This window comes from Gossypium hirsutum, chromosome A10 (assembly GCF_007990345.1).
Source record: "Gossypium hirsutum isolate 1008001.06 chromosome A10, Gossypium_hirsutum_v2.1, whole genome shotgun sequence".
Classification (NCBI taxonomy): domain Eukaryota; kingdom Viridiplantae; phylum Streptophyta; class Magnoliopsida; order Malvales; family Malvaceae; genus Gossypium; species Gossypium hirsutum.
The window spans coordinates 7549709-7574007 of record NC_053433.1 but is presented as its reverse complement, the minus strand read 5'-3'; the positions used below and the strand labels follow the sequence as shown (position 1 = coordinate 7574007).

Here is a 24299-nt window from a genome sequence, read left to right as displayed (position 1 = left end):
TATTCCCTTTTAACATAAAAAATAGAAAGGCCTCTTATCAATTAGTCCAAAAAAAATTCTACCAAAAAGTATTTTTATAAAAAAAGTCAATTTCAACTAGAAATAAATTTTATTTATTTTATAAAAAATAATTATAAATTTATTATTAATTTGATTTACGAACACTATATAAAATTATAATTATAAAAACTTTAGAAAAATCTTATTATTTTATAAATTACAATTATTCGTTAAATTTATAGTTTCTAAATATAATGTGAGTGAAAAAAAATACTATCAATACTGTTAACTATTATGCCAGACATTATTTGAGCAAAAAAAATATTTTCTAAAAAATAAGTAAAATCTATTTCTAGTTGAAATCAAATTTTTTACAAAAACACTTTTTGGTAAAAAAAACTTTTTGAAACTAATTGATAAGAAGCTTCTTTATTTTTTATGTTAAAAGGGAAATAAAAAGAAAATAATAAACAGAGGGGGTTTATGAAAGAATTTGCCCTTTCTAAGTGTGACGGCACCTTAAAACGGTAAAATTTCATATCAAGTTCTCAAATATTTTAGGTCATTATATTTTAGTCTAGTGCTGTCAATTTATCAAGTGACACCGTCAGAACACTGTAATAAATATCTATTTTCATAATTAATATGTTTTTCATATTTTTTTGTAATTAATTATTTGAAAAAAAATCCTATGATTTTTCAAAAAGAAATTGTTTTATATGAATTTCGACAAACTCAAACTAAAACTCATTATATCTGTTGTGTATAATATAATTATTGACTATTTTCAGGATAAATTGATTGTAAAAATTGGAATTAATATGACATTATTTTATAATAAAAAATTCCCATCATTTCAATTAAATTAGTAGTAGAAAGAAAATATGAAAAGTTTGAAAAATGAAATGATATATTAAACGATTTTGGACTATAAAAAGGCCAACCCAATTTGTGTTTTGAGCTGCAGGCTTCTATTTAAGGGCCCAAACCAATTTCTAAAACGGTTCAGATTTGTTCTCTAATAAATACCAGATAAAGAAACCCTAACCCTAAATTCCTCCAAAAGTCGCCATCCTCTCTTACCACCTGTAATCAGAGTCCAGTTAGAGAAGCGACGACAATCACAAATGGGTAAACCCTCAGCTTCCGATATGATATTATTGCCAATTCTTATATTTAACTTAATTTGATTTTTTATCTATGAGTGTGATTGGCGTACAGGTAAGGTTCACGGATCGTTGGCACGTGCCGGGAAAGTGAGAGGGCAAACTCCAAAGGTAGCCAAGCAAGACAAGAAGAAGAAGCCCAGAGGTCGTGCCTATAAGCGGATGCAATACAATCGCCGTTTCGTCACTGCCGGTTAGCTCATCTCTTTTCCTTGTTTATCTTTTGTTTTTTTATATATATTACGAGTATTGCTCAAGTAAAATGAAAAAGTAGTAATCAGTTATCCCGTTCCTTTTTTAAAAAAGTTGTTTATGTGAAAGAAAGTGAATTATGTTTACAGTTATAGTCTGCGGTCATTTTAGTGATGAAATTATGTTGTTAATTGGTTTTGGATTTTGTTTCAGAATTGGATTTAAGCCAAATGTAACGTGACCACGGATTTATCAGTATCTTACTTTATCTGCAACATATGTGTAGTTGATAATCGTTTTGTTCGGCATATTCAGAAAGTCCGGTTCAATGAGTACTTTACATTGTAGCTCTAATTACAGTGAATCATTTTAATGATGAATTTGCTGTTTTCTTGGACCAACTGTTACTGTCAGTTCTTGTCTGCTCACCCTATTTAGTTCCTTCTCCTTGGGTTAGATTAAGTTTCATCGAACCTTCATTATTTGTAATTTCTTCTACCTATTCTCATGAATGAATTTTACTCTCAGACAAGGTGAATATGGTGCCTTGACCATGTTACTTTTTACTAGGAGTTATCAGTTTTATTTGCTTTTGGTCTTTTATTTATTTATTTATCTTCTTAAATACTTTTGAGAATTGATTTGTTGAAGAAGGTTTATTCTTGTGTTTCATCCTGAAATTTTGCACATTGAGCATGTAATGGATTGTTTTATTGGTTTGGTGTTTGCAGTTGTTGGCTTTGGGAAGAAGCGCGGACCCAACTCGTCAGAGAAGTGAGGCCGGACATGTAGGAGTCTTACATTATATTGATAATTTTCTAGCTTCATTAGCATTACATTGTTATGATTTAGTTTGGAGTCTTTCTTTGCTTTAAGAAAACTATAACATCGGTATCTGTTGTTTTGAAATATTTACTAATGCCCTCCATTTCTGATCCTTTACATTCTTTTTCCTATTTTCTTTCCTGCACTATCATTAGATGATTTATTTACCTCTAATAAGGAATATGGAAATGATGTGGCTATCAGTCTGCTGTTTGATTGAGAAAATTAAACAATGAGTATAGATGGCCATTTTTACCCCTAAGCTTGAACTCAAGCTTTTAGCAACTTGAGCTTGGATTGAATAAGTGAATGAGTTGAATTTGAGTATTCTTATGTTTGACTCAAGTTGATTGTGAGCTTGTATTACTTGAATCATAAACTTTAAGCCCTAAATCATCTTATTTGGTATGAATCTCAAAAGTGGTGGTAGTGATTTGGGAATACTGGGCCTCTCCTAGTTTGGGCTCTTTAGGCCTTTGACTTTCAAGCAGCATGCTCTATTGTCGTGACCCATGTGGGGGAAATTTCTCGTATCCGAATCATTCCCCATCTTTAAAAAGTTGAAAACTACTTGTCCATCAATCATTTTCAATAATTCACAATTTGACATCTCCTCATCTCTTATTTGCAACATTGTGGTGTTGGTCCAATGAGTAGTAATCTCTTTGCTTACTTTATAATCACTTTTCGTTTTTTTCTTTTAGATTCTTTTTAACATTCTTAAAACTGAAGGAAATTCCAGAGGTTAATCAAGAATTGTATTCCATCTGAAAAGTTGATCCCCCATTGTTGAAAACTGAAGACAGTTCTACCATCACCAGTAGCCATGGTTGCACAGTTCTTAACGCAAAGCAACGGACAAGTATACTTGTTACCATATTCTAGGTTTCTCCAATTTTTTTTACTTAAAACAGTTTCAACTTAGGTAAAAAAATAAAGTTAACACCAACAAAAAGAAAATAAAAAAATAAAAAAAAACATCCCATGTACACACAAAAGCCATTAAAGAAAAGTCCCATAAATCTGTGTCTCCTATTACTAAAAAAAGACAGTAACCCAAAGCTAGCGGCATTCAAGAAATCGATCCATCTCGTTTCCTATTAAATTCAACCTTGGTAAAAACACACACAAACATCCCAAACGTATCGTAACAACACAACTTTGTTCCCTTCTTTTCTGTCTTTAAATCTCTTCAGCATTGTTTTCATATGTTGTGTTTTATTAATTTCTCCGATATCACGGGAATAAAGCTCATTGATTCTTCCAAATCTTTTTGTCGCTGTTCCTCTACTTATTTCCCTTCTAGTTGGTGAAAAGCTGATCTATTCTGGGTCACTTCTTTTTTATACCCCTAATCTTTCTGTATTAAGACAGTGTTTCAAAGTCTTGGTTTTATCACCTGCGTGGGAGAATTTTGGATCGTAAAAGGGTCCTTCTTGGTTTGGTTTTAATTGAGGGATTAAGTTATGATGCAGCCAAGGGTAGTGGCTATGGAGGAAGGTAAAGAACCCATTTCTGCAAACAAAACGAACCTCTTCAGGGCTTTGCCTTCCAGACTCCTTGTATTTTGTTTGTTGTTTCTGGGTGTGGGCGTCGGATTATCGATCATCAGTATGTATTCAGTACGATTTTCTATGGTCCAGCAGCTAGCAACTAAAGCAACATCCGCTGTTCAGCCTTTGTTTCAAGATGATGGTACTACCATAGACAATTTTATTAGGCCTCCTTCTAACTTGATGCATAATATGAATGATACAGAATTACTGTGGAGAGCTTCATTTGTTCCTCAAATCAAGGATTATCCCTTTAAGAGAGTCCCCAAGATTGCCTTCATGTTCTTGACCAAGGGTCCATTGCCACTGGCTCCTCTTTGGGATCGATTCTTCAAAGGGCATGAAGAACTTTACTCGATATATGTCCATGCCCTTCCATCTTACACTGCTGGGTATCCGCCATCATCCCCCTTCTATGGGAGACAAATCCCAAGCCAGGTATCAACTAACCTTTCATCTTTTTTCACATTTGTTGTATGGAGACGTTTTAACAGAAATTTCTTGAGCTCCTTTTTGTTGAATCTTTGTGATGGTTACTTGGTCCATTTTTCTATTAATTTGTTGTTCTCCTTTATCTACGTTTTTCTATGTTAGTTTACCAAAGAGTCATGTTATTTATGAATTAATTTCTATTGCAGATTTCTAATTTATCATTGAGTCATGTAAATTTATTTGCAATAAGAGATGGTAGAATCCAGAATACCCCTTTTTAGTGATTAGTTGGTGGTAGTAATATTAACTGCTGAAGTGAAATGTCAATTTTAGACTGTAGTACCAAAATTTAGGGGTTAATTCAAATATGAATGGATGTGTTCGACATGGATATACTCAAGTTTTTCCCTTTTATATATTTAGAGGGTAATACTCTTGTGTCCATGTTCAAATATGTGTTACATGTTATGACGTTATTGATACTATGAAAAAGAAAATAAGCCCGTGGCATTAAGTTGAATGTTGCTCAAACTCTTCATTTTATTTGAGGTACCTGTGTTTAACACTCATGTATGAGACATTTTTGGACATGGCATGAGGATATATCCTCCGAGGACTCCAACTTACATGAAAAAGACTTAGAAAAATTAAACATATCCATGTCAAACACATACCAATATCCAACACCTAGATATAGCTTTGGATCGTTTCTTGTATGAGAATCTTTGCATTGGTGCATAACCGAAGCTTTTCGCTGCAACATCTATCTACCATTTCTTCCTCGTTGTGCCTGATGCTTATTAATCATCTCCTTACTCCTATATTATTTTGATTCTTCATTTTTTCTAAAGTTTCCATGTTCGACATCTAAGTGGATATGGATTTGGGGATACGATCTTACAAAGACCCTCCAAAGCATAGAAATCTTGAAATTTTTGAACATATTGGTAGTGAATGCTATCTATATCTGACAGTTCCACCCAAGTATGAATAACATAGCCCTACTCTACTTTCTGTTTCTTGATTTTTTTTTTGTTTCCTTTCTAATCATAGTAATTAGATATGTGTTTGAGAATCAGGATTAGTTATAAATATGCACTAGCAATATTTTGGATGAATACATCTTGTAAGGTCTAAAAAACTTGTGTCTCGATTTCTGAGTGATTGGTGAAAGCAATCTTTGCCTCTTGGAGGTAGTCTTGGCCATTGCAATCCACCTAGGATGTCAATGCATGAAACTTAGAAAAAATTTACGCATATCCGTGCTAAATACATACTCGTGTCTCACACTTATACTCAAGTTCAAGTAACATACTGATTAACACAACTGGTTGTGCCTTCCTTTTAAAATGATTGTATTTTAAGCTTTGTACTATCAGTCCATCACTTGTTGCCTACATTCTTGCATGTTTACCCTTTTTTGTGCTTGGAGTTGTAAATCTTTTTGTACTTTTTATTTTGTGAAACTTGTTTGTACAAAACCTTGATCAGCATTGCGTAGCATTTTCAAACACTAGCATATGAAAAATGAAAACATATTTCAATGAAGGAAGTTATACGTTGTTCTGTACAAATCTTTGCAGATGGTGGAGTGGGGAAGGATGAGTATGTGTGAGGCAGAGAGAAGACTCCTTGCCAATGCATTGCTCGACATCTCCAATGAATGGTTTATTCTCTTATCCGAATCCTGCATTCCTCTGCACAACTTCAGCATAATCTATCATTACATATCGAGATCAAGGTACAGTTTTATGGGTTCATTCGATGAACCTGGACCTTACGGGAGAGGGCGCTACAACCCACACATGGAACCAGAAGTCACACTGAGCCAATGGCGTAAGGGGTCTCAATGGTTTGAAGTTAACAGAAAGCTTGCAATCGATATAGTTGTGGACACCACTTATTATCCCAAGTTCAAAAAATTCTGCCGTCCAGCTTGTTATGTCGACGAGCACTATTTCCCAACAATGCTGACCATCCAATCGCCTCATCTATTGGCGAACCGGACTCTTACTTGGACCGACTGGTCAAGGGGTGGAGCTCATCCGGCCACATTCGGGAAAGCTGACATAACAGAAGGTTTTTTTAAGAAAATTTTTGAAGGTCTAATCTGTCTATATAATGGCCAGCCATCAACTGTTTGCTATCTTTTTGCAAGGAAGTTTGCTCCAAGTGCTTTGGATCCTTTATTAGGGTTGGCATCCAAAGTTTTCAGGTATTGATTAGGGATTATGTAAATTATGCAAATGAATTATACTTAAAAGCTAACCCTGTCTCCGTTAGCGAGGATTAAATTCAAAGGGTTACAAAAGTAGAGATTTGAGACCCATAAATATCTTTTTTGTTATTGTTAGTTTATTGTTATACCAATTATATTGGTAATAAAAACATATAAATATCAATACATAATTTTCTCTCAAATTTATGGTAAATCAATGGAATCAATGGACTCACATAAAAAATTACACTTTAAAATAAACTAGTATTGGAAAAGTATCCAACAATATTTTATTTGTCAAATTAATAGTCAAAAAAGCATCAATGTTACAAGTGTGAGGCAGTAGAGCAATTGGCTCTGTCCCATCAAATAAATGTAAAAGAAGAAAATTACAACTGGTCACAAAAGAAATGACGAACAAAATTCGCAATGAAATTTGGTGGCTGCTGCTGCGTCTTGTTGACATTGACAAGTCCAAGGAGGACCAAAATGCTGCTTTGGCCTACACCTTAGATCAGCCTTGAAATTGACCTCTCACTTGTTATTAAAATCCCAAATCCATATTTGTAACCTTTTAAGCTGCTGCTCATAGATGTCCGTTTAGTTAAACTTCAACCAGACGGGATGCTTCTGTCAAAGACTGCGGCCAAAATGGTGAAAGGGCAACAACCTTCCCTATTATGATTAGCGTTGGTGATACTAACTCCGCCGTTTTGATTTTATCTGCAAGATCCTTAAGTTTTGCAAAGACCTGTATCATTATTTAAAAAAAAAAAAAACCCTACTTAGTTCGCATAATGGAAACGAGATTTATGGTTTCAGTGAACTGCCTCCTAATGCATTAATTCATGTTGTGTTTGACATTGCAAATCCTACATAAAAATGGAACCACTGGACGTCCTTGGTGTTGTAATGCATGATATTGTACTTACCATGCGCTGTTGAGGTGTGGTTCCTCGCTCAACCGCAGTGGCTGGTGTATCTGGTGGTAGGCCATGATGTATCAATTTTTGTGCAAGAGAAGGGAGGGTGGATAAGCCCATGTAAACCACTAAAGTCGAATCAGGGTCAGCGGCATTCTCAGCAACAAAAAGAGGATCGGTTCCCCCTTTTCTTGAGTGACCTGTGAGAAACCTAACGCTATTTGCAATGCCTCTATGAGTCAAAGGAATACCCAACTCTGCTGATATTCCAGAAGCAGCAGTAATACCAGCAAGGCAATATGTATATTAGAGTTGAAAGGCATTTCTCATACAATCAGTTCTATATTACTATGCTTTTCAATTCTTCAACATCAAACATCTTTCCTAAACCAGAACTCAACAGTCTGCACAGGACCAACAAGATCGAAGACATCTTAAAATTTTAGTTCTTTTGGTTATTGTCTCAAATGCATGAACCCGTATGCTAGCAGCTCAAAGAGATGCAATAACCAATGAGAAAAATGCTCCCTTTCTCCATCCAAAAATATTTCCTACCATTTGAAACTATCTCCAGACAAGCTTAACTAAGAATAATATGAATGCAGCTAATGCAGCACATATGGTCAACACACGTTACACACCTCAGCTTTCCCCTCTATCTACGCATTGTTGTTTCGACAAACCAAAATACACTTAACCCCTTCTAGAAAATCAAGTATTCCCATTGAGAAAACTTTGAAAAGCTAATCAAGCCGGCAAGATAAAAGGATCGGTTGAAAAGTAAGAAGTTGAGGCAAGTCCATATCATGTAAAATCAGTAGACAATGATAGCCTTTTTTCAAATTCAGGAATCAGGACATGAAATCAGAAGAAAAAATGTTGGTCAAAATGGTGTGGTTCAGTGTTTTACACTCCAGGGATGGTTTAACCATTAGCATCATCAAATGTTTTTCCTCAAAAACAAGGAACTTAATCTATCATAAATTGCTAATGCAAATTTAGAGGATTATTGTAGAGTATCATACCAGGGATAACCTTGACCTGAATCCCCTGCTGTTGCAAAAAGTCCATTTCTTCTCCACCCCTTCCAAATACCTAAAGATCACAACATTTGTTCCATGAAAAAGCCCCAGAAGGAACCAGACTTAATAACCCATTTCTACAAATTTATTGGGAAAAATGCTAGTAATTGTTTGAATGACTCACCAGTGGATCCCCTCCTTTAAGTCTAACAACAGTAGCTCCAGCTTCAGCAAAACTCAGAAGCAACTCGTGGATTTCTTCCTGCTAAACAGCACAAAAAATCAATGAACTGGCCAATTGCATTAAAAAGAAAATCTGAGGAATCTAATTGACATAAATCACCCAGAAATTGAATAACTTCACCTGAGTTCGACTATGATAGCCAGCAGTTTTGCCGACATACAGAAGCCTGGCATCGGGGCCAACCAAGTCCAATACAGCATTAGAAACCAACCTATCGTACAACAAAAGATCAGCTTTTTGTATGACTTTGACAGCTTTTAACGTCAAGAGATCGGGATCTCCAGGTCCCGTCCCCACCAGGAAAACATCCCCCAGTCCATTTTTGGGTACTTGGCCGCCACAGCTTTCTCTCTTATGTTTCAAAACTTGGAGCAACTTCCTGAGCTCCGGCAGCTGCAAAGCGATGTCATTTAACCTTATGGAGTCGCTATCAGCCGGGACGGAGCAAGACGCGGCTTCATCATCGCAGCTGAGAGACGGCCGCTGCTGGTTATTGTTGTTGTAGACCCACTGGTCCCTTTGGTACCTCTGCAACGAGTGCTTCTCCGTGAATGGTGAAGATGAAACGCTGGAATTGCACCGTAAACAACAAAAGGGTTGCAAATGCGAAGAGCCAAATTTCTTTAAATTGAGAGCAAAGAACGAAAGGTCATAGTGATGGGTATAGGGAAGCGCCATTTTCGTTTACAGGGTGTTTGTAAAAATGCCAGAACAGAGACTCAAAACCGGCAGACACAAAAAGAGGGATGTAGCTGTCTTTAATCAGCCTACAATGTTCAGAACTTGTTCAAACAGTCTTATATATATATATATGGAGAGAGAGAGAGAGAGAGAGATGGAGTGTTTGGGTTGGATTAGGAGTTTGCTGCGAAAGAAAGGACTGTTTTGATCATTGAAAAGATGAGAAGACAGTGGCAGCCACAATGGTGACGATGGAAAAGAGCTTTTGGAGGCACCAAGAGAGCTTTTGTCACTCTTTGCCTCTTTGAGTGGGGCAAAGGTTTTTGGTTTTTTTCTTTTTCAACTTTTTTTTTATTCAAACAATTGCAGATCACCCAAAATAAAAGCAAAGCAATCGACGAATGAATATTATTCGGTTAAAGCTCACTACAAGTCCCTGTACCACATCAAAAATTCATTTTAGTCCCCCTACCATTAGAAAGAAAATTTGAGTCCCTGTACTTTTGAAAACTGACATTTTAGTCCCTACACGTTATCTTTACCGTTAGTGGAATGACATGTAGGGACTAAAATATTAGCTTTTCAAATGTACAGGGATTAAAAATGATCCTTTTGATAATATAAGGACTAAAATAAACTTTATAATATAGTACAGCGACTTGTAGTAAACTTTAACCAATATTTTTTCTATCATTTTTTATACTATATCTTGGTCCCTGTCAATATTAAAATTAAACAACAAATCGGTCCTCTCGACAAAAATACTAATTTAGTTAATGTACATTCCCAAATTAAGCAAATAAAGAAAATTATTATTCTAAGTAGAAAATTAATGTTAATATTTATAGCTTCCGTTAATACATGTTACATCTCCAAATTATAGTTGGTTGACTTTTAAAAGCTAATAAAAATCATAAAAAATTATAATGAGTTCAATAATTTTCCAAAATTTCATAAAAATGGTATATTTTAAAATTGAAAAATAAAATAATAATCTTCATAAATTCAAAAAATATATATATATTCAGGACTTTTATGACTTTTTTAAAAATTTTAATGAATATATTTTCAAATTATTTTTTATAAGTTTTTTATAATTTTTTTCTTGAAGATTATTTTGAATTTTTATATATTTGCAAAAACTTAAAATTTTTTATCAAACTTTTTATAATTTATATAATTTTTCATTTAATTTTATATCTTTTTTAATTTAATTTTTTTAAATTAATTGATTATAATTCACACATGTCATGTATTGATAGAAATAATTAACATTATTATCGAAATTGACATGGATTAAATTATTAATTTTTGAGAAATATCAATTTGCTCAATTTTAAAATTAACAAAACTTTGAAAGAATTTATACTATTTTTTAAAATATATAGATTTAAGAAAATAATTTGTGAAAGTAGATTTTTTTATTAATGGATTAGCTTAATACATATTTTGACCACTATATTATACAAAAGTTGCAAAAATAAAAAAAAAAGTTCTTAAAAGAATTTTTAAAAAATTAAAATTCTAAAAAAGAACCTCGTAAAAGCATAGAAAAAATTTAAAAATATGATATATTTTCAAAATTATTTATATTTTGAAATTAAAAAATAATATAAAATATTCAAAATACAAATGAAACTAGATAAATATATTTCTAAATTCATCAACTTGTCTAAGATGAACCTGGACGTGGATTTGTCCAGATAAACATGGACAACTGGTATCCGCTTCTTCGTTGGCAAAGGCACCAATGTTCTGTTAGTTTAGTCATAGAGAGAACAGAACTGGGACCCATGCAAGTCAAGTAAAGCAAGCCCTTGCACAAATGGTTGCACTATACATATTTCTCAAATGCCTTGTGCTCCATACAGTGGCTGAGCGTAGTAATATGGTAAATTTTTAATTTAGCTCCTTTTGTAATTTATAAAATTTTAAATTAGTAATAGTAAAGTTATATTTTAACTTTCTTAAAAATAATGAAAATTTGATTTAACCCTTCAAAAATTATAAAGATATAAACTATTAAAATGATATAATCTCATATTTATTATTATAAAATTATACAATTTAATTCTGGTCCAAAAAAAATTTTCAAACTCCCCGTTGACTCCAAACTAATCTATCTAATCATCAACAAAGATGTCACATTCAGAGGTCAAGTGCCATTGTGATACAAGAATGGACTCAATGGAATGGAGATCTCTTTAAGAATCTTAAAACACAAAATCATAAAGCAGAATGTCATATAAAGAACAAAAAAAGGTTGCTTTTAGTACTGCAACCAAGGTGGTTGGTACTGTTTTCTATATCCTGACATGAATATCGGATACAAGTGCTTCAATAAAAAATGAAAGGTGGAGCAATGCATATGGGATTTGTAGAATATTGAGGAGTTACTGCATGGAGCCCTTTTTTAACTCCCAACTTTGGTGATGGCTGTCGATTCCACTAATATAAACTTACACCTAATTTACAAATTAAAGCAGTATAGGGAGTAGGGTCGATTCCACAGAGACTGGGTTAACTGAAAATTATTTATCTCTCGACCAGATTTATGTCTGGACAGTTGTCGTGCTCGCGATATTTAGGGGGATAAAATATAAAACCTGAAATAAACACAAAAAAACGTAAAAAGTAAAAGATGAAATAAGAAAAAAAAACGAAGTAATATGAAGAAAAATCAATTAAACTTAGCTCAGCTAGAGGTGTGCATGGTAGCCCAGCCCGAAGGCCTGCCCGAAAAATGGGAGGATTCGGGTAAAAATATAGGCCCGAAATATGGGTTTGGGCAAAAAAATGAGGCCCATTTAGAAAATGGGCCGGGCTCGGGTAAAATTTTTTTGGCCCGGGCCCGGCCCGAATTATATAATAAATATATATTTTTTATTTTTAATCATATTTATATTTTAATTTTAATTTTAATATGATCAATTTTTATTATATTTTTTAATTTGTGTATTGTTTTAAGAATTGTTTTAATATTTTTTTTTTGTTTCTTGTTTTAATATTTGTTTTAAATGTATTTGATTATTTAATATATTTTAAAATTTTTTATTTAATGAAATAAGTTAAAAAAAAAATTAATATGGGTCGGGCCGGGCCGAGCTCTGGCTTAACAATTTTATTTCGGGCCGGGCTTGGGCAAATTTTTAGGCCCATATTTCGGGTCGGGTCGGACCCGGGCCTAGAAAACTGGCCTGAAATTTTTAGTGGGCCCGGCCCGGCCCGGCCCATGCACACCTCTAAGCTCAGCCTTAAGCACGGGTTTTCCCGTCTTTAACCTGATCCTCGAAATTAGGTGACCTCCTCTTTTCCGATAAGCTAGTTATAGCTACCAAGGACGTCTCGGACACCAACTCTTCCTTGTGTAAATTAGTTATGGAACGTCCTATAACTAACCCTTACCGATCGAACAACCTACGAAACGTTCGTGATTTAGACCTCCGGCAGCTTTGCGTTCTAGAAGAGCCTAGCTCGAACCAATGCACTCAAACGTTGGGACATTTAAATCCGGTTACTACTTCCCTTGACGAAACCAAACAGCAATCCCCACTTGGCACGCCAATGTGTTCACGGAAGACCAATTAAACAATCGATCCTTTCGGAATTCCAACTGTACGTCTAGCCACACTAACTCAAACGACGTCTTTTTTTGACTTAGTGTTATCTTGGCTTTGTGAGTTGACGAAGTCATACTCTTAATCCGGAGAAATAATAAATATCGAAAGTTGGGAGTTAAACAGCTCGGGTTCGTAACTCACGGGTTTTTTGACGGGGTTAACACCGGCTTAAGACTGAAAGGGGTTTAGTGTGGCATGAATTTAGTCATGCTTGAAGGTTGTGGATTGTGTTTTGGCTTTGTGTGAAGGATGATGGAATTTTGGAAAGAAAAGGGGACTTGGATAGCAATTGACCCAATTGTGGAAAAGAAACAAAACTAAATGAAAATTGACAGAATGCTAAACTTTAATTTGAAAAGGGAAAAGGAGAGTATTTCTATTCCAAATAGAAGTAGGAATACAAAAACAAGAGATGATTTTCTAAGAACTAAAAGCCTCTATTTATATAGATAGGGTTTACTAAAAATAGCTTAATCCTAAAATAATAAAATAAAACAAAATAAAACAAAATAAAATAATATCTTCTATTTTTAGCTATTTACAAAGTCAAATTTTGATGTTAAGTCCTTGGCCTTCCCATCTTTATGATTTGGCCACAACTCAATGATTTGTGCTTCAATTTGGCCTCTTTTTGCTCGTTTTTCACTAATTGCATCCCTGACAAGATTAAATCATAAAAACACCAATTAAGCAGGGATTAGTTCAGAAATAAACCAATTTAGACACATGAATTATGTAAATTAATGTGTTTATCAATGCGGTTGACTTCAAGCATAGATATAGATTGGAAAAATCAGATGGCATAACCTTCAACTCAACTACCTGGTGTTGGACGTGGATAATGAAAGCGAATGACTCTTTAATACTGTAAGTAAACTTTCCAAAGCAAAAACATAGGACTCATTAAATAACAATATATTCAATGTGATGTAAACATATACTATTGCTGACTTTCTGTAACAATTTATGGAAGTTGGTGCCATGGTTTTTGAGTTCGACTCGGAACATATTATTTGACTGAAACATAAAACTGTTGGAAGGGTTGGATTTTCATGCAACGTAGGAGAAAAAAATGAGGGTTCTGAGGAAATCAAGCATTATATTCCACCCCTAGACGCCAGACTGCCATGTGATTTTCTGTTGAGGAAATTAGCACATTTACTTGGAAATGAGCATGGAATGTTACAGGAAGTAAAATGGATCGTTTATCTAGTCTAGTTACCTGTGCATCACCAGCAGGGATAGCTATAAGCATCAAGAGGTGTTCACAAAATAAACAGACTAATATTATTAAGAGCTCAATGTTTTCAGATGAGATGCATAATAGCTGGGTGAAGATTACAAAGGAAAAGCCAAAATGAAGTTTCTTGGCTACCTGATTTAATGCTGCAAAATTTTGTAAAGATCGGGTTTTGGCAGATTGGTAGCATCCAGGTAAATGGCTCCGTAACTAACCTAACAATGGGATAAAAAGAGTCATACAACTGTTAGATTAATTGTGCACAAATGTCATGCATAACTTAAATGTTCAAAATTTCTTGTTTAAAGATATTGCTGCATGTGTAGGAAAGAATGGATGTTAAATATGGAATGACTCATACTCGTTGAACGCAAACCTGGAAACTAAACAATGGATATAAAGTTTGTTGCAAAGCATGGAATATGGCTTGTATATAATTGTTTCCTTCATAAAAATATAGTACATAATTTAGGATTAGATTTAGTGAACAGGGAATGATTTGGAGAAACATGCATGTAAAAATAAGCAAAAAGGAAGATTATCATACCAATGCTTTGAAGCCAAGAAGAGTTTGATCAATTCCCATCTCTTTTCACGTCTTCACCATCAATTGTGATCGTAGGGATATGAGAAATGTAGTGCCAGTCCTCCCCTGTCCCATTTCTCGAATAACGCTCTGTCAGGATCGGGCAATCGAAGATATCTAATACTTGCAGAGTTGTCTTCTGAAGAAGATGGCGTGGCAAAGACTTTAACTTGAGGCAACTATTGATTTTCAAAGAACAAAGAAGTGGCATTGTAGTGAGTAGGTGTCCATAATTCCACTCTTGCCAATCGTCCATAGATTGAAATTTAAGATGTTTCAAACTGGGGAAGGCAATATTGTTATTAACTGATGATGATGATGATGATGATGCTTGCCCCTTTTCTGTTTCTGCTCCCATAAATTCTTGGCCCACTTCTTTCACATTCTTCATTTCCCATATCTCTAGATGTTCAAGGACTGGCAACTTTCACATGGGAGGCAAGGTTTTCCAATTAAAACAGGCCCATAGTCTAACCCTCTTCAGCATAGTCAGTGACACCATCCAACTAGGGAAAGCGGTTGGACCATTCATGCGATTTATGTCCAAAGATTCCAAATACAGAGGTGGTTGTAAGGCTTCGAGAACAGATGATTCATGAGCATATGCTCCTTCCAGAACTCTCATACCTTTGTACATGGAATTAAAGGATAAAGTCAAATTACGAAGGCCAGTCTTCTTCCACAGTCCAGCTTCCTCTGCATCACGTCTACTCACATCTCCCAATCCTATTATCTTGAGATTTCCTCGAAGAAGAGCAAAGGTTCCCAAATCACAAAGGTTGGACCTATGCATTTCAGACTCTTTTAATATCTGTTCCCCGTCCCAAGCAAGAAGGTAGCCAAACGGTTCCACTACAAACTCCTCTAATGTCTGTAGAAGAATTGATCTTTTCAGTCCAAATGCCTTGGATGTGCATCCATATGTTTCTGCATTTTGGAGATGTCTCAAGTTGATTAGCCCTTCAGGTATAAACTTCGAACTTTGAATACTTGAGCACAACCTGATGTTCAGAGTTTGCAAGTTACATAAGTCCCACAGTGTCATAGGCAATTCCTTTAATCCTTTATTTCCCTCCAAACTGACATATCTCAGGTGTATCAGTTCCCCTATTTGGCATGGAAGTTCTGTAATTGAAGTTTGCTTTCGATATCTGTTGTTGCTCAAATCTAACATCCTCAGGCAAGTTAGTTGATCAAATAATCTCGGCAAAGATGCATTTAAAGTGGATGAGTTAGAAGGACATGAGTCAACTAGGAGGCTACGAAGCTTTTTAGCATTATAAAGGAGACTTGGAATCACAGCCTGTTCATTATCAAGGATTACTCTTAAATGACGAGCACTTTCATGATACCATTCAGCTCTTTGCTCTTCAATACCATTGCTGGCTACTACATAGCATTCTCTTTTTCTCAAAAGTTGAGCAAAGTCATGCACTATATCATGCATTTTGCATCGTATTATACCATCATCATTTTCATCCGTCTCAAACTCTTGAAAGAAAGAACGCATTGCTAAGTTATCGAAGTACTCTTCACCAACAATCTCCATCCCATTTCCGTCTCCAAGAAAACCTTGAGCCATCCACAACTTGATCAATAAATCCTTCTCTATCTTGTAACCTTTAGGGAAAATGGCACAATATGAGAAGCATTGCCTTAATGGCGCTGGCAAATCATAATAGCTTAGTAATAAGGGAGAAAAAAGACCGGTTTCAGCCTCATCAAGCTCCCACATATTACTATCCAAGATTCTTTGCCATTGTTCTCTAGATTTTTTGAAACGTAAGAGACCTCCGAGTGTTTTTGCTGCAAGAGGTAAACCGTTGCACTTATCTGCAATTTTCTTACCAATGTCTGCCAAAATCTGACGCGCTCTGTGATTCCATCCAGAAAATGCTACCTGACTGAATAAGGACCAACACTCTTCTTCAGACAACTTCCCCAAATGGAATAATCTGGTACAACCCATTACAGTAGCAACATTCTCCTTGCGTGTGGTGACCAAGATTTTGCTTCCTGGGGGGGCACCACTTTTAAGACAGCATTTCAATGATTGCCACTTCCTCTCATCTTCTGTCCAGACATCATCAAGAACAAGTAGGAACTTTTTTCCCACAATAGATTCATGGATTTTCTCTAGTACAGTGTTCAACTCACCCAAACCCGAGGGAATACCCGTTAGAGCTTCAAGAATTGCTTTTGCAATCCTCATCTCATCAAAGGGATCTGAAACACACACCCATAGTTTCTTCTGAAAATAGGCGCTCACCTCTCTATCGTTGTAAACTATTTGGGCTAAAGTTGTTTTCCCTATCCCTCCCATCCCCACGATGGAGATTATAGGGACACCCCTTTCTTGACCATTTTCGCTTAGCAACATGCTAATAATGGAGTTTTTATCTTGGTCTTGACCACGTATTTCAGATGCATCAACAAAACATGTGGTTTTAGGTCTTTCAGGCTCTATATCATCATTCCGAATTAGATTTACAATGAAAGCAAAATCATCTTTCTCTTTTGCAATGACTTGAAGACTTTCACTTAGCTCTTTAATCTTGGTGGCAATACCACGACGCCGAACAAGTCGTGGAATAGAATTGGCGAAGGGCTGAAGCGAACTTAACCGAAAAGAGCTTTGAGATTCCTCGATTTTCGATCTGATAACCACGGTGCTCCATCCGTCCAACAGGTCTTCAATATCATAAGCTGCGTTTTGAAGCCTATCAAGCCAAAGCTTAACTGCTTGCTCCTTCACTTGTCTTTTCTCGGCGTCCGCAAGGACAGCTCGGATGGTGCAAAGAGTGGTGCCGATCTTCTTGAGCTCTTCGTTTACACCAACAACGAGTCTCACCCCATTTTCAGCAACTTGAAGGCTGAAGGAGGTTAGCCGTTCAAAGACTCCAGAAACAATCGCTTCCGCCATGGCAAGACAGCACTCGTATTAGAAAGGGTAGATATGATCAGTACTAGCCCGGGATGTTTGATTTCATTTATTGTAGATTTAATTGCACCAGAAATACACATATTCAATTATTTTACAAACTTTAAAATATTATAATTATGTCCTTTCACTAAATTTATAAAATGTTATGATATAAATTTTATTTTAAGAAAATAAAATGTTATGATATAAATTTTATAAATGAAAATTTTACAAATGTTGTAAAAAGAAAAAAAATATAAAAATTTTGAAAACATCAAAATAATATTTTTATAATATTTAAATTTTCATTTTAAATTATATCATATATCTTGTTTAATAAATGAATTAATAATTTTAATTAAGAAAATATTTAATTGATATAACCTTATTTAAGATAGGGTAATCTATAAAAATAGTCACTTTTGTTTGTCTCAGGTTACATTTTAGTCACTTATGTTTGAAATGTTACGTTTTAGTCACTTATGTTACTATTTTGTTACAAAGTGATCACTCTACCGTTAAGTTCCGTTATCTCTCTAACGGTAATCGTACGTGTTAGTCCAACTAGATTTTAGAAGTTAACTTGGATTTTTAAATGGGATGAAAATAGATTTTTAATTAAAAAATTTAATTAATTAAAATTTTTAAACCTAAATTTTAACTAAAAAGACTGTTTATCTCCTCTTTTTAATTTTTCTTCAGTCTCTTCTTTTTTTCAATAATTTTTTTTATTTGACTGGAAAAATTATTATTAAGATCAAAATAGTTGAAATCAAATTGACTGCTTCATAAAGATGGAGGTATGTCTTCTTTGCATTCCTCTATCTCTTTTATTCAATACTGAAAAATAAAAGATTAGATTTTTTATTATTTAATGAAAACCCTAAATTAAAATTCTTGATATGAATATTAACAACTAAAAGAATTTCAGATAATAAAAAAGGAATACCCACAAAGGGATGTGAACAAACAAGGTGATTCAGATCAGAAAAAATCTGATTGAGAAACTAATTATTCAAAAACGTGAAGAATTGAAAAATACAATGATTTGGAACAAAAACGATTACCATATTCTTATTTGTCAACAGCACTTCATTTTAAGTTTTAGAACATAAATTTGTCGGTGAAGAAGACATACATGGACTCTCCATTGAATCCTCTTTTGTTTTTGTACGTGAATACAAAATTTTGATGATAATAATTTTTTTAGTCAATTGAAAAAGAAAACTAAAAAAAGGGGAGAGATGGGTTTTTTAACTAAGATTTAAGGTTTAAAATTTTTAATTAATTAAATTTATTTAATAAAAAAATTTATTCTCATCCCATTAGGAAATCCAAGTTGGCACTTAAAATCCAGTGAGACTGCCACGTAGGATTACCGTTAAGGAGATAACAGAACTTAACGGAAGAGTGGTCACTTCATAAAAAAATAATAACATAAGTGACTAAAACGTAACATTTCAAACATAAGTGACTAAAATGTAACCTGAAACAAACAAAAATGACTATTTTTACAGTTTACCCTTTAAGATAAAATTAGAAGGATTTGAAATTTAATAATTAAAAAAGAGTTCATTATTATATGCTTTAGCTGCCGGTATTTTTCCTCATGCCACCGGAGCCCAAATGATTTTTTTATATTTTTTTTGCTTTTGGTCATTTGAAAAAGTAAGGGTACGTTTGGTTCACTGTAATGGAATAGGGCTGTAATTGAATAAAGCTATAATGAAATAGAGCTATAATCAGTAATTCAGCTATTTGGTTGAATGGAATGGAATAGAACTGTAATAGTATTCTTGTGGTTGGTTGAATGGAATGATATTGTAATAGCATAAGGAAAAAAACTAAAATGACCAGAATACCCTTAGTAGAATTTTTTTAGATAGATGATTATTGTTATTGTTATTAATTTATAATAGGATTATTATTAAATATAATTTAATAATAAAAAATAAATAATTTAATCATATTTTAATATAATTATTATTAAATATAATTTAATAAAGATAATAATATATAATTTAATAACATTCTTAATATAATTATTATTAAAATATGAATGAATAAAAAACATAATATATAATATTAAAAAATAGTATATAACTATTTTATTATTTTTAAATTACAATACATATTTAATGTGTTAAAATATCATTAGCGAAACAAATAATTTAATTATGTTCTATAAATTAATCTTCCTATAAATTAATCTCAATTTTATGGTATCACCTAAAGTTTTATTTGGACTATAATAACTGGTGTCATTATCTTCCTATAAATTAATCCCAAATTTATGGTTTCAACTAAAGTTTCATTTGTTATTTACATAATTTTTATATAATTTTTTTATCTATGTTATTATCTAAAATTGATAAATTGTATTAAACATGAAATTTTTATTAAAAAGAAAAAGGCACAAAGCATCGAAAAGAAAAAGTGTTATCTTTTTATTTTTCTACTTGTTCACCATTGGTATTAGTATTGCTAAAACATTTGTATAAATAGTCTGAAATTTGGTACCAACATAATAAAATTATATAAATAGTTTGAAATTTTTATTTTTCTACTTATCCATTGGTATTAGGATCACTGAAGCATCGAAAAGAAAAGGCACAAACATTTTATTTCTATATATTCAATACTCGGAATCTTGTCAAGTTGCAATATCTCCTCTATTTCCAAAGAGACCAATTGGGGACAATCCGAAATCATAATAAAATGATGTCAAAACTTAACCCATATTGCGATAAAGATTTCAATTCTTTCTAACCAAAGATGTCAAATTTTATTGAGTTTGCGAATCTCAACAATGCCTTCTTTGCTGAATCTCAACAATGCCTTCTCTGCTGAAATATCAAATTTATTGAGTTACTCGGCCTTGCCTTTGCTAGTTTACCTGTTATTAGTAATTTAACACAAAGGCAAGGTTAGAACATCCAAGAAAAGAAAATCATTATTTAAGGTAATTAAAACGAATACTATTGCTAGCAGCGGCAGGTTAACATCCTTCATTACATCACTTTAATCTGACAGAACAAAATACAGCAACATTTGGCGAATATGATCGTTAATTTGTTAAATAGCTAGCCCCAGCCAATATGTCTGAATATGCTATTCCCCCCTCCCCTCCCTACTTTTTCTCAGATAAAACCGGTTGTCATTGATTCAGATTAAAAAGAATATTGTTTATCATCATGGACTTAATTGAGACAAAGAAACACAAATTAGGGAAAATAAAACAGTTAACAGGTGAAAGGCTTACTAGCTGATATAAACAAAGAAGCTAATTTATCAGCTGCTTTTGGAGTTGAACCCAGTTGCTGTAATCTTGCACTAGCTACTGAAGAAGCAAAGGAACAAGTCTATCCAGTAGAGCTTGTGTCATTCTGTATTAATAACAAATCCATTTTATAATATATGCATGGAAAAATTAGAGAGTGAAAATGAAAATCCCCCCTCCCGTACTAATAACAGTATTTGAGGTAGAGGATTAAGCTTGTGTCAGACACTATGAAATGCGATTTAATCAACCATACTAATTATCCTTCAATATATATTAAATCAATATACTAAAGTAATGAAATAATAGTATAGTTAGAGAGGCTCCTTAAATCTTGCAAGCCCTAAAAGATAAATGTGCAAATGGATAAGATAGGATACATAAACATAACCTTAGCATTTGTATGCTGCAATTAAACAAGATATACTTACATATTTCACGGACCCTCAACAGCTGAAGTTGGTAGTAAAATAAAAGGTCGCGTGTAAATCTGTTTACAAAAATCAACCTCATCCATAATGCTGTCAAAGTAAAATAAAAAACCATTGCTTAAACAGCTAGAAAGAATGAGATAATTAAACATGTTAACATACTAGAACAGAAATACAATCACATTATCATGCTGACATTCTAAAAAATATAACTAGAATCAAGGTTCTACAGAAGTAAAATATAAATCGAATCATATAAGCCAGAACTGTCTAGTCAAAGGGGCTCTCAAATTTAGGTAATGCACCAGGAGCCTGAAAACTTTGAAATTCAATAAACCTAAAAGGAACTGCAAAACTTAACAAATTCATATTATTGTGGAAGGCAAAAACATATATAGATGGATATTCTGGAGAACCCAAAAGAACAATATTTTGTCACGGGGCAGAATTGAAGTTAAGTATCCAGGTAACTATCATGATCTTTGAAGCCAATAAGATAACAACCTCAAGACATAGATTCAACTTCACATCAACCTCTACAAATGGTTCAGACATATTTGTGTCCCAAGTAATATGATTTATCATAGTAGCATGGTTATCTTCTATTCTTGTTCGCTGTTTTATTTGTTTGTTATTATTATTGACTACAGATGCATGTAACTATAAGTTCTCTCTAGCAACAGAAAACTGAGAATAGTTGATTCACCACACATGCCAAAAAGGAATGAAAAGTTAAATAGCAAAAATATAGAACCTCATATAGCTGCACGCTCTTGGACTCACTAAAGGCGTCATAAAAAGGCTTGCCCCAAGAATCGACCATAGCCTGACAAGAAAATGAGTTAAAATGCATCATCAACAACAATAACCAGAAACAAGAGAAAAGAAAAGTTAGCAACCAACAACATCTTTTGTTTCTCATGTTTTTACTGTTTTCATGATTGCAATTTAGTGCTAACCCCTCCATTGCCATGGAGTCGCTGATATGCCTCTTATCACAATTTTAAAGCAATGCACTATCTATTCAACATTCTCTTATCATGATAAAAATGGAAGATTTATAACATCATTAAGAAATACATAAATTTAGTCCAAAACAAACATAGAAAAAGGAAACCATACCTGAGAGTTTGCTCTAAATGATAGACAAACTAAAGATGCTTCAGGGATAGCCAACTTGCTAGCATCAAAAACAATCGGCAGCTTTGATTTTCTACCATCAGAATATATAACATCCATGGTATGAAACTTCCTGGGTGCAATTCCGGGAATTAGAATCTTATTTACCAGTGCAATTTGCCAGGAAAAAAAACTAACAATTAAAATGTTTACAGAAAGTAACATTAATTTCACTCAAAAATCAGTTGCAATTCAACTAATTTGAACAGATTTGCAAATGATATAGCCTATATGTATATAAAAAGAACAAATCAGTTAATACCTTACCACCGTGTTGTTTTAGCTCAGACATATCATCAAAATATTCTCTATTCAATTCATCAACACTGCCCTAAATCAAATTAAAACAATTATTTATATTAAATTTCATAGAAAAAAGAGCACGTAACAAAATTTCAATAAACAAACAAAGCTTAAACTTACAGTCTTGCTCGTTCTTTCTCGATTTTTTCCTTGTTTGAAAGCTACACACACAAGACAAAAAGTTAAAAAGAATTATAACTTAAAAAATCAAATATTCTAGAGTTAAAAAGGGGGAGATGGAGGAATTTCTATGTAAATATCGAAGAAGCGAATGGATGATTTTGAAGCAAAATGTTGAGGAGGTGAAGGGGAAATCTTTGGGTCATGTCTTAGGAGGTATTGACAATTTGAAATTGAAGCTTGTGCCCTGTTTATCACTCGGTTTACCCTCAACATTTTTTATTTTCGATTTAGATTTCAATTCCCCCTCTAAGAACCCTCTTGCTCTTTCCAGCAATAGATGGAATTTTATAGATCAAGAAAAAGAAACGGAAGAGAGGAAAAGAAAACTCTATTGAGAGAAAAAAAAAGAAAGCAGAAAAAAGATGGCAGAAAATTTGGAAGAGAGGAATATGTAAGGAACAGAGGGAGAAAATGTTTTACCTGACCCTGCGATGAAGGAGTGTCCGTCTGCCTTTTTCAAGTGAGAAAGTGGGAGAAGGGTAAAGGGCAAAGTGGGGAGCGTCTTTGTATTGAGCGTTTCCTTAAACACCGAATCAGTAATCGGTGCTGATGAAACGGAATAGAAATAAGACAATTTCTTTGCAATAGAATAAGCCCGTAATAGCCCATTCCATTGAACCAAACAAGTGTTTAGTGTGGGCCTAGAATAGGGTTGTAATGGCATAGTCATTACAGTGAATCAAACATGCTGTAAAGGTTATTTTACCAAATTTATTTAAAAATTTTTTATATTTATAAAAATGACTTAGGTTCAAAAACAATCAATAAAATGACTTGAAATGAACAATAGAATAGGGTTTTGGGAACCTAATGGCCGATATCACTTAGGCCCCGTGATTTCCCGATGATTGTGTTAGGCTTTAAAAATTTGAATTTTTTTACTTTGGCAACCTAATAGCCGGCACCAGGGTATTTTTTTAAATCGTATCATACTGGTATACAAAAATATCAGGATTTTTTAAAAAATACGGTTCTAGCCTTCTAATGGCCGGCACCAAAGTAGTAAAAAAAATGGTTTTGGCCTTCTAATGGCCGGCACTACACTAGTAAAAAAAAAATTTGGTGATGGTCTGTAGATGGCCAACACTAGACTAATAAAAAGCAAATTTTGGTGCTGGGCATGTACTGGTAGGCACCAGAGTAAAAAAAAAAGAAAATTACATGGCCAGCACCAAACCTTATATATATAGTGGGTGGTTTGAGTTCTGATAATATAAATAGATAAGAAAATATTTTTTTGAGAGAGACATCAAAACGAGAGTGTTTTGTAATATATCATCAAATGAGTTTTTTTATAG

The 24299-nt window shown here is 33.6% G+C and overlaps 5 protein-coding genes and 1 long non-coding RNA gene across 18 annotated transcripts; 2 read left to right on the top strand and 4 right to left on the bottom strand.

Moving 5' to 3' along the window:
* Window positions 1–963: 963 nt before the first annotated feature.
* Window positions 964–2300, top strand: LOC121208610 (40S ribosomal protein S30). The gene is made up of 3 exons (XM_041079732.1): window positions 964–1131; window positions 1222–1359; window positions 2090–2300. The coding sequence occupies exons 1-3, from the start codon at window positions 1128–1130 to the stop codon at window positions 2134–2136; spliced, it is 189 nt and encodes a 62-aa protein (XP_040935666.1). The 5' UTR covers window positions 964–1127; the 3' UTR covers window positions 2137–2300.
* Window positions 2301–2327: 27 nt separating this feature from the next.
* Window positions 2328–6589, top strand: LOC121203544 (glycosyltransferase BC10). Its single transcript, XM_041079724.1, has 2 exons — window positions 2328–4174; window positions 5752–6589. Exons 1-2 carry the CDS (start codon window positions 3650–3652, stop codon window positions 6388–6390), a joined length of 1164 nt encoding a protein of 387 aa, XP_040935658.1. The 5' UTR covers window positions 2328–3649; the 3' UTR covers window positions 6391–6589.
* A 75-nt stretch (window positions 6590–6664) lies between these two features.
* On the bottom strand, window positions 6665–9612 carry LOC121208609 (S-adenosyl-L-methionine-dependent uroporphyrinogen III methyltransferase, chloroplastic). 7 transcript variants are annotated; one of them, XM_041079731.1, is made up of 5 exons: window positions 8696–9612; window positions 8516–8593; window positions 8335–8404; window positions 7319–7569; window positions 6665–7119 (listed from the first exon to the last, which is right to left on the bottom strand). In XM_041079731.1, exons 1-5 carry the CDS (start codon window positions 9251–9253, stop codon window positions 6991–6993), a joined length of 1086 nt encoding a protein of 361 aa, XP_040935665.1. In that variant the 5' UTR covers window positions 9254–9612; the 3' UTR covers window positions 6665–6990. The 7 variants fall into 7 exon arrangements, with proteins under 7 accessions (XP_040935665.1, XP_040935661.1, XP_040935663.1 ...); XM_041079727.1 differs by having other exon boundaries at window positions 6665–7137; window positions 8516–8596; window positions 8696–9611; XM_041079729.1 differs by having other exon boundaries at window positions 6665–7137; window positions 7319–7566; window positions 8516–8596; window positions 8696–9611.
* A 3592-nt stretch (window positions 9613–13204) lies between these two features.
* On the bottom strand, window positions 13205–17710 carry LOC107897367 (putative disease resistance protein RGA3). 4 transcript variants are annotated; one of them, XM_041079722.1, is made up of 4 exons: window positions 14664–17709; window positions 14493–14560; window positions 14252–14331; window positions 13205–13533 (listed from the first exon to the last, which is right to left on the bottom strand). In XM_041079722.1, the coding sequence occupies exon 1, from the start codon at window positions 17623–17625 to the stop codon at window positions 15130–15132; it is 2496 nt and encodes an 831-aa protein (XP_040935656.1). In that variant the 5' UTR covers window positions 17626–17709; the 3' UTR covers window positions 13205–13533; window positions 14252–14331; window positions 14493–14560; window positions 14664–15129. The 4 variants fall into 4 exon arrangements, with proteins under 4 accessions (XP_040935656.1, XP_040935655.1, XP_016678295.1 ...); XM_041079721.1 differs by lacking the exon at window positions 14493–14560 and having other exon boundaries at window positions 14664–17710; XM_016822806.2 differs by lacking the exon at window positions 14493–14560 and having other exon boundaries at window positions 14252–14326.
* LOC107895722 (putative disease resistance protein RGA1) lies at window positions 14692–15093 on the bottom strand. The gene has a single exon (XM_016820955.1). It carries the CDS (start codon window positions 15091–15093, stop codon window positions 14692–14694), a length of 402 nt encoding a protein of 133 aa, XP_016676444.1.
* Window positions 17711–20224: 2514 nt separating the features above from the next.
* On the bottom strand, window positions 20225–23549 carry LOC107897366 (uncharacterized). 4 transcript variants are annotated; one of them, XR_001684129.2, is made up of 8 exons: window positions 23422–23549; window positions 22939–22979; window positions 22778–22841; window positions 22459–22588; window positions 22091–22162; window positions 21337–21426; window positions 20888–21011; window positions 20225–20521 (listed from the first exon to the last, which is right to left on the bottom strand). It is a non-coding gene; the product is annotated as an uncharacterized lncRNA (long non-coding RNA). The 4 variants fall into 4 exon arrangements; XR_001684130.2 differs by having other exon boundaries at window positions 22778–22846; window positions 23422–23539; XR_005903721.1 differs by having other exon boundaries at window positions 21337–21395; window positions 22778–22846; window positions 23422–23539.
* Between the last annotated feature and the right edge of the window lie 750 nt (window positions 23550–24299).

Excerpts from the sequence above, each read along its gene's own strand:
- LOC121203544 (XM_041079724.1), top strand. The coding sequence starts at position 3,650 with ATGATGCAGCCAAGGGTAGTGGCTATGGAGGAAGGTAAAGAACCCATT. Across the intron at positions 4,175-5,751 it reads GGAGACAAATCCCAAGCCAG|ATGGTGGAGTGGGGAAGGAT; the intron begins GTATCAACTAAC and ends AAATCTTTGCAG.
- LOC121208609 (XM_041079725.1), bottom strand. The coding sequence starts at position 9,253 with ATGGCGCTTCCCTATACCCATCACTATGACCTTTCGTTCTTTGCTCTC. Across the intron at positions 7,597-8,334 it reads TCAGGTCAAGGTTATCCCTG|GTATTACTGCTGCTTCTGGA; the intron begins GTATGATACTCT and ends ATTGCCTTGCTG. Across the intron at positions 7,138-7,318 it reads CCACACCTCAACAGCGCATG|GTCTTTGCAAAACTTAAGGA; the intron begins GTAAGTACAATA and ends ATAATGATACAG.
- LOC107895722 (XM_016820955.1), bottom strand. The coding sequence starts at position 15,093 with ATGAAGAATGTGAAAGAAGTGGGCCAAGAATTTATGGGAGCAGAAACA.
- LOC107897367 (XM_041079721.1), bottom strand. The coding sequence starts at position 17,625 with ATGGCGGAAGCGATTGTTTCTGGAGTCTTTGAACGGCTAACCTCCTTC.
- LOC121208610 (XM_041079732.1), top strand. Across the intron at positions 1,360-2,089 it reads TCGCCGTTTCGTCACTGCCG|TTGTTGGCTTTGGGAAGAAG; the intron begins GTTAGCTCATCT and ends TGGTGTTTGCAG.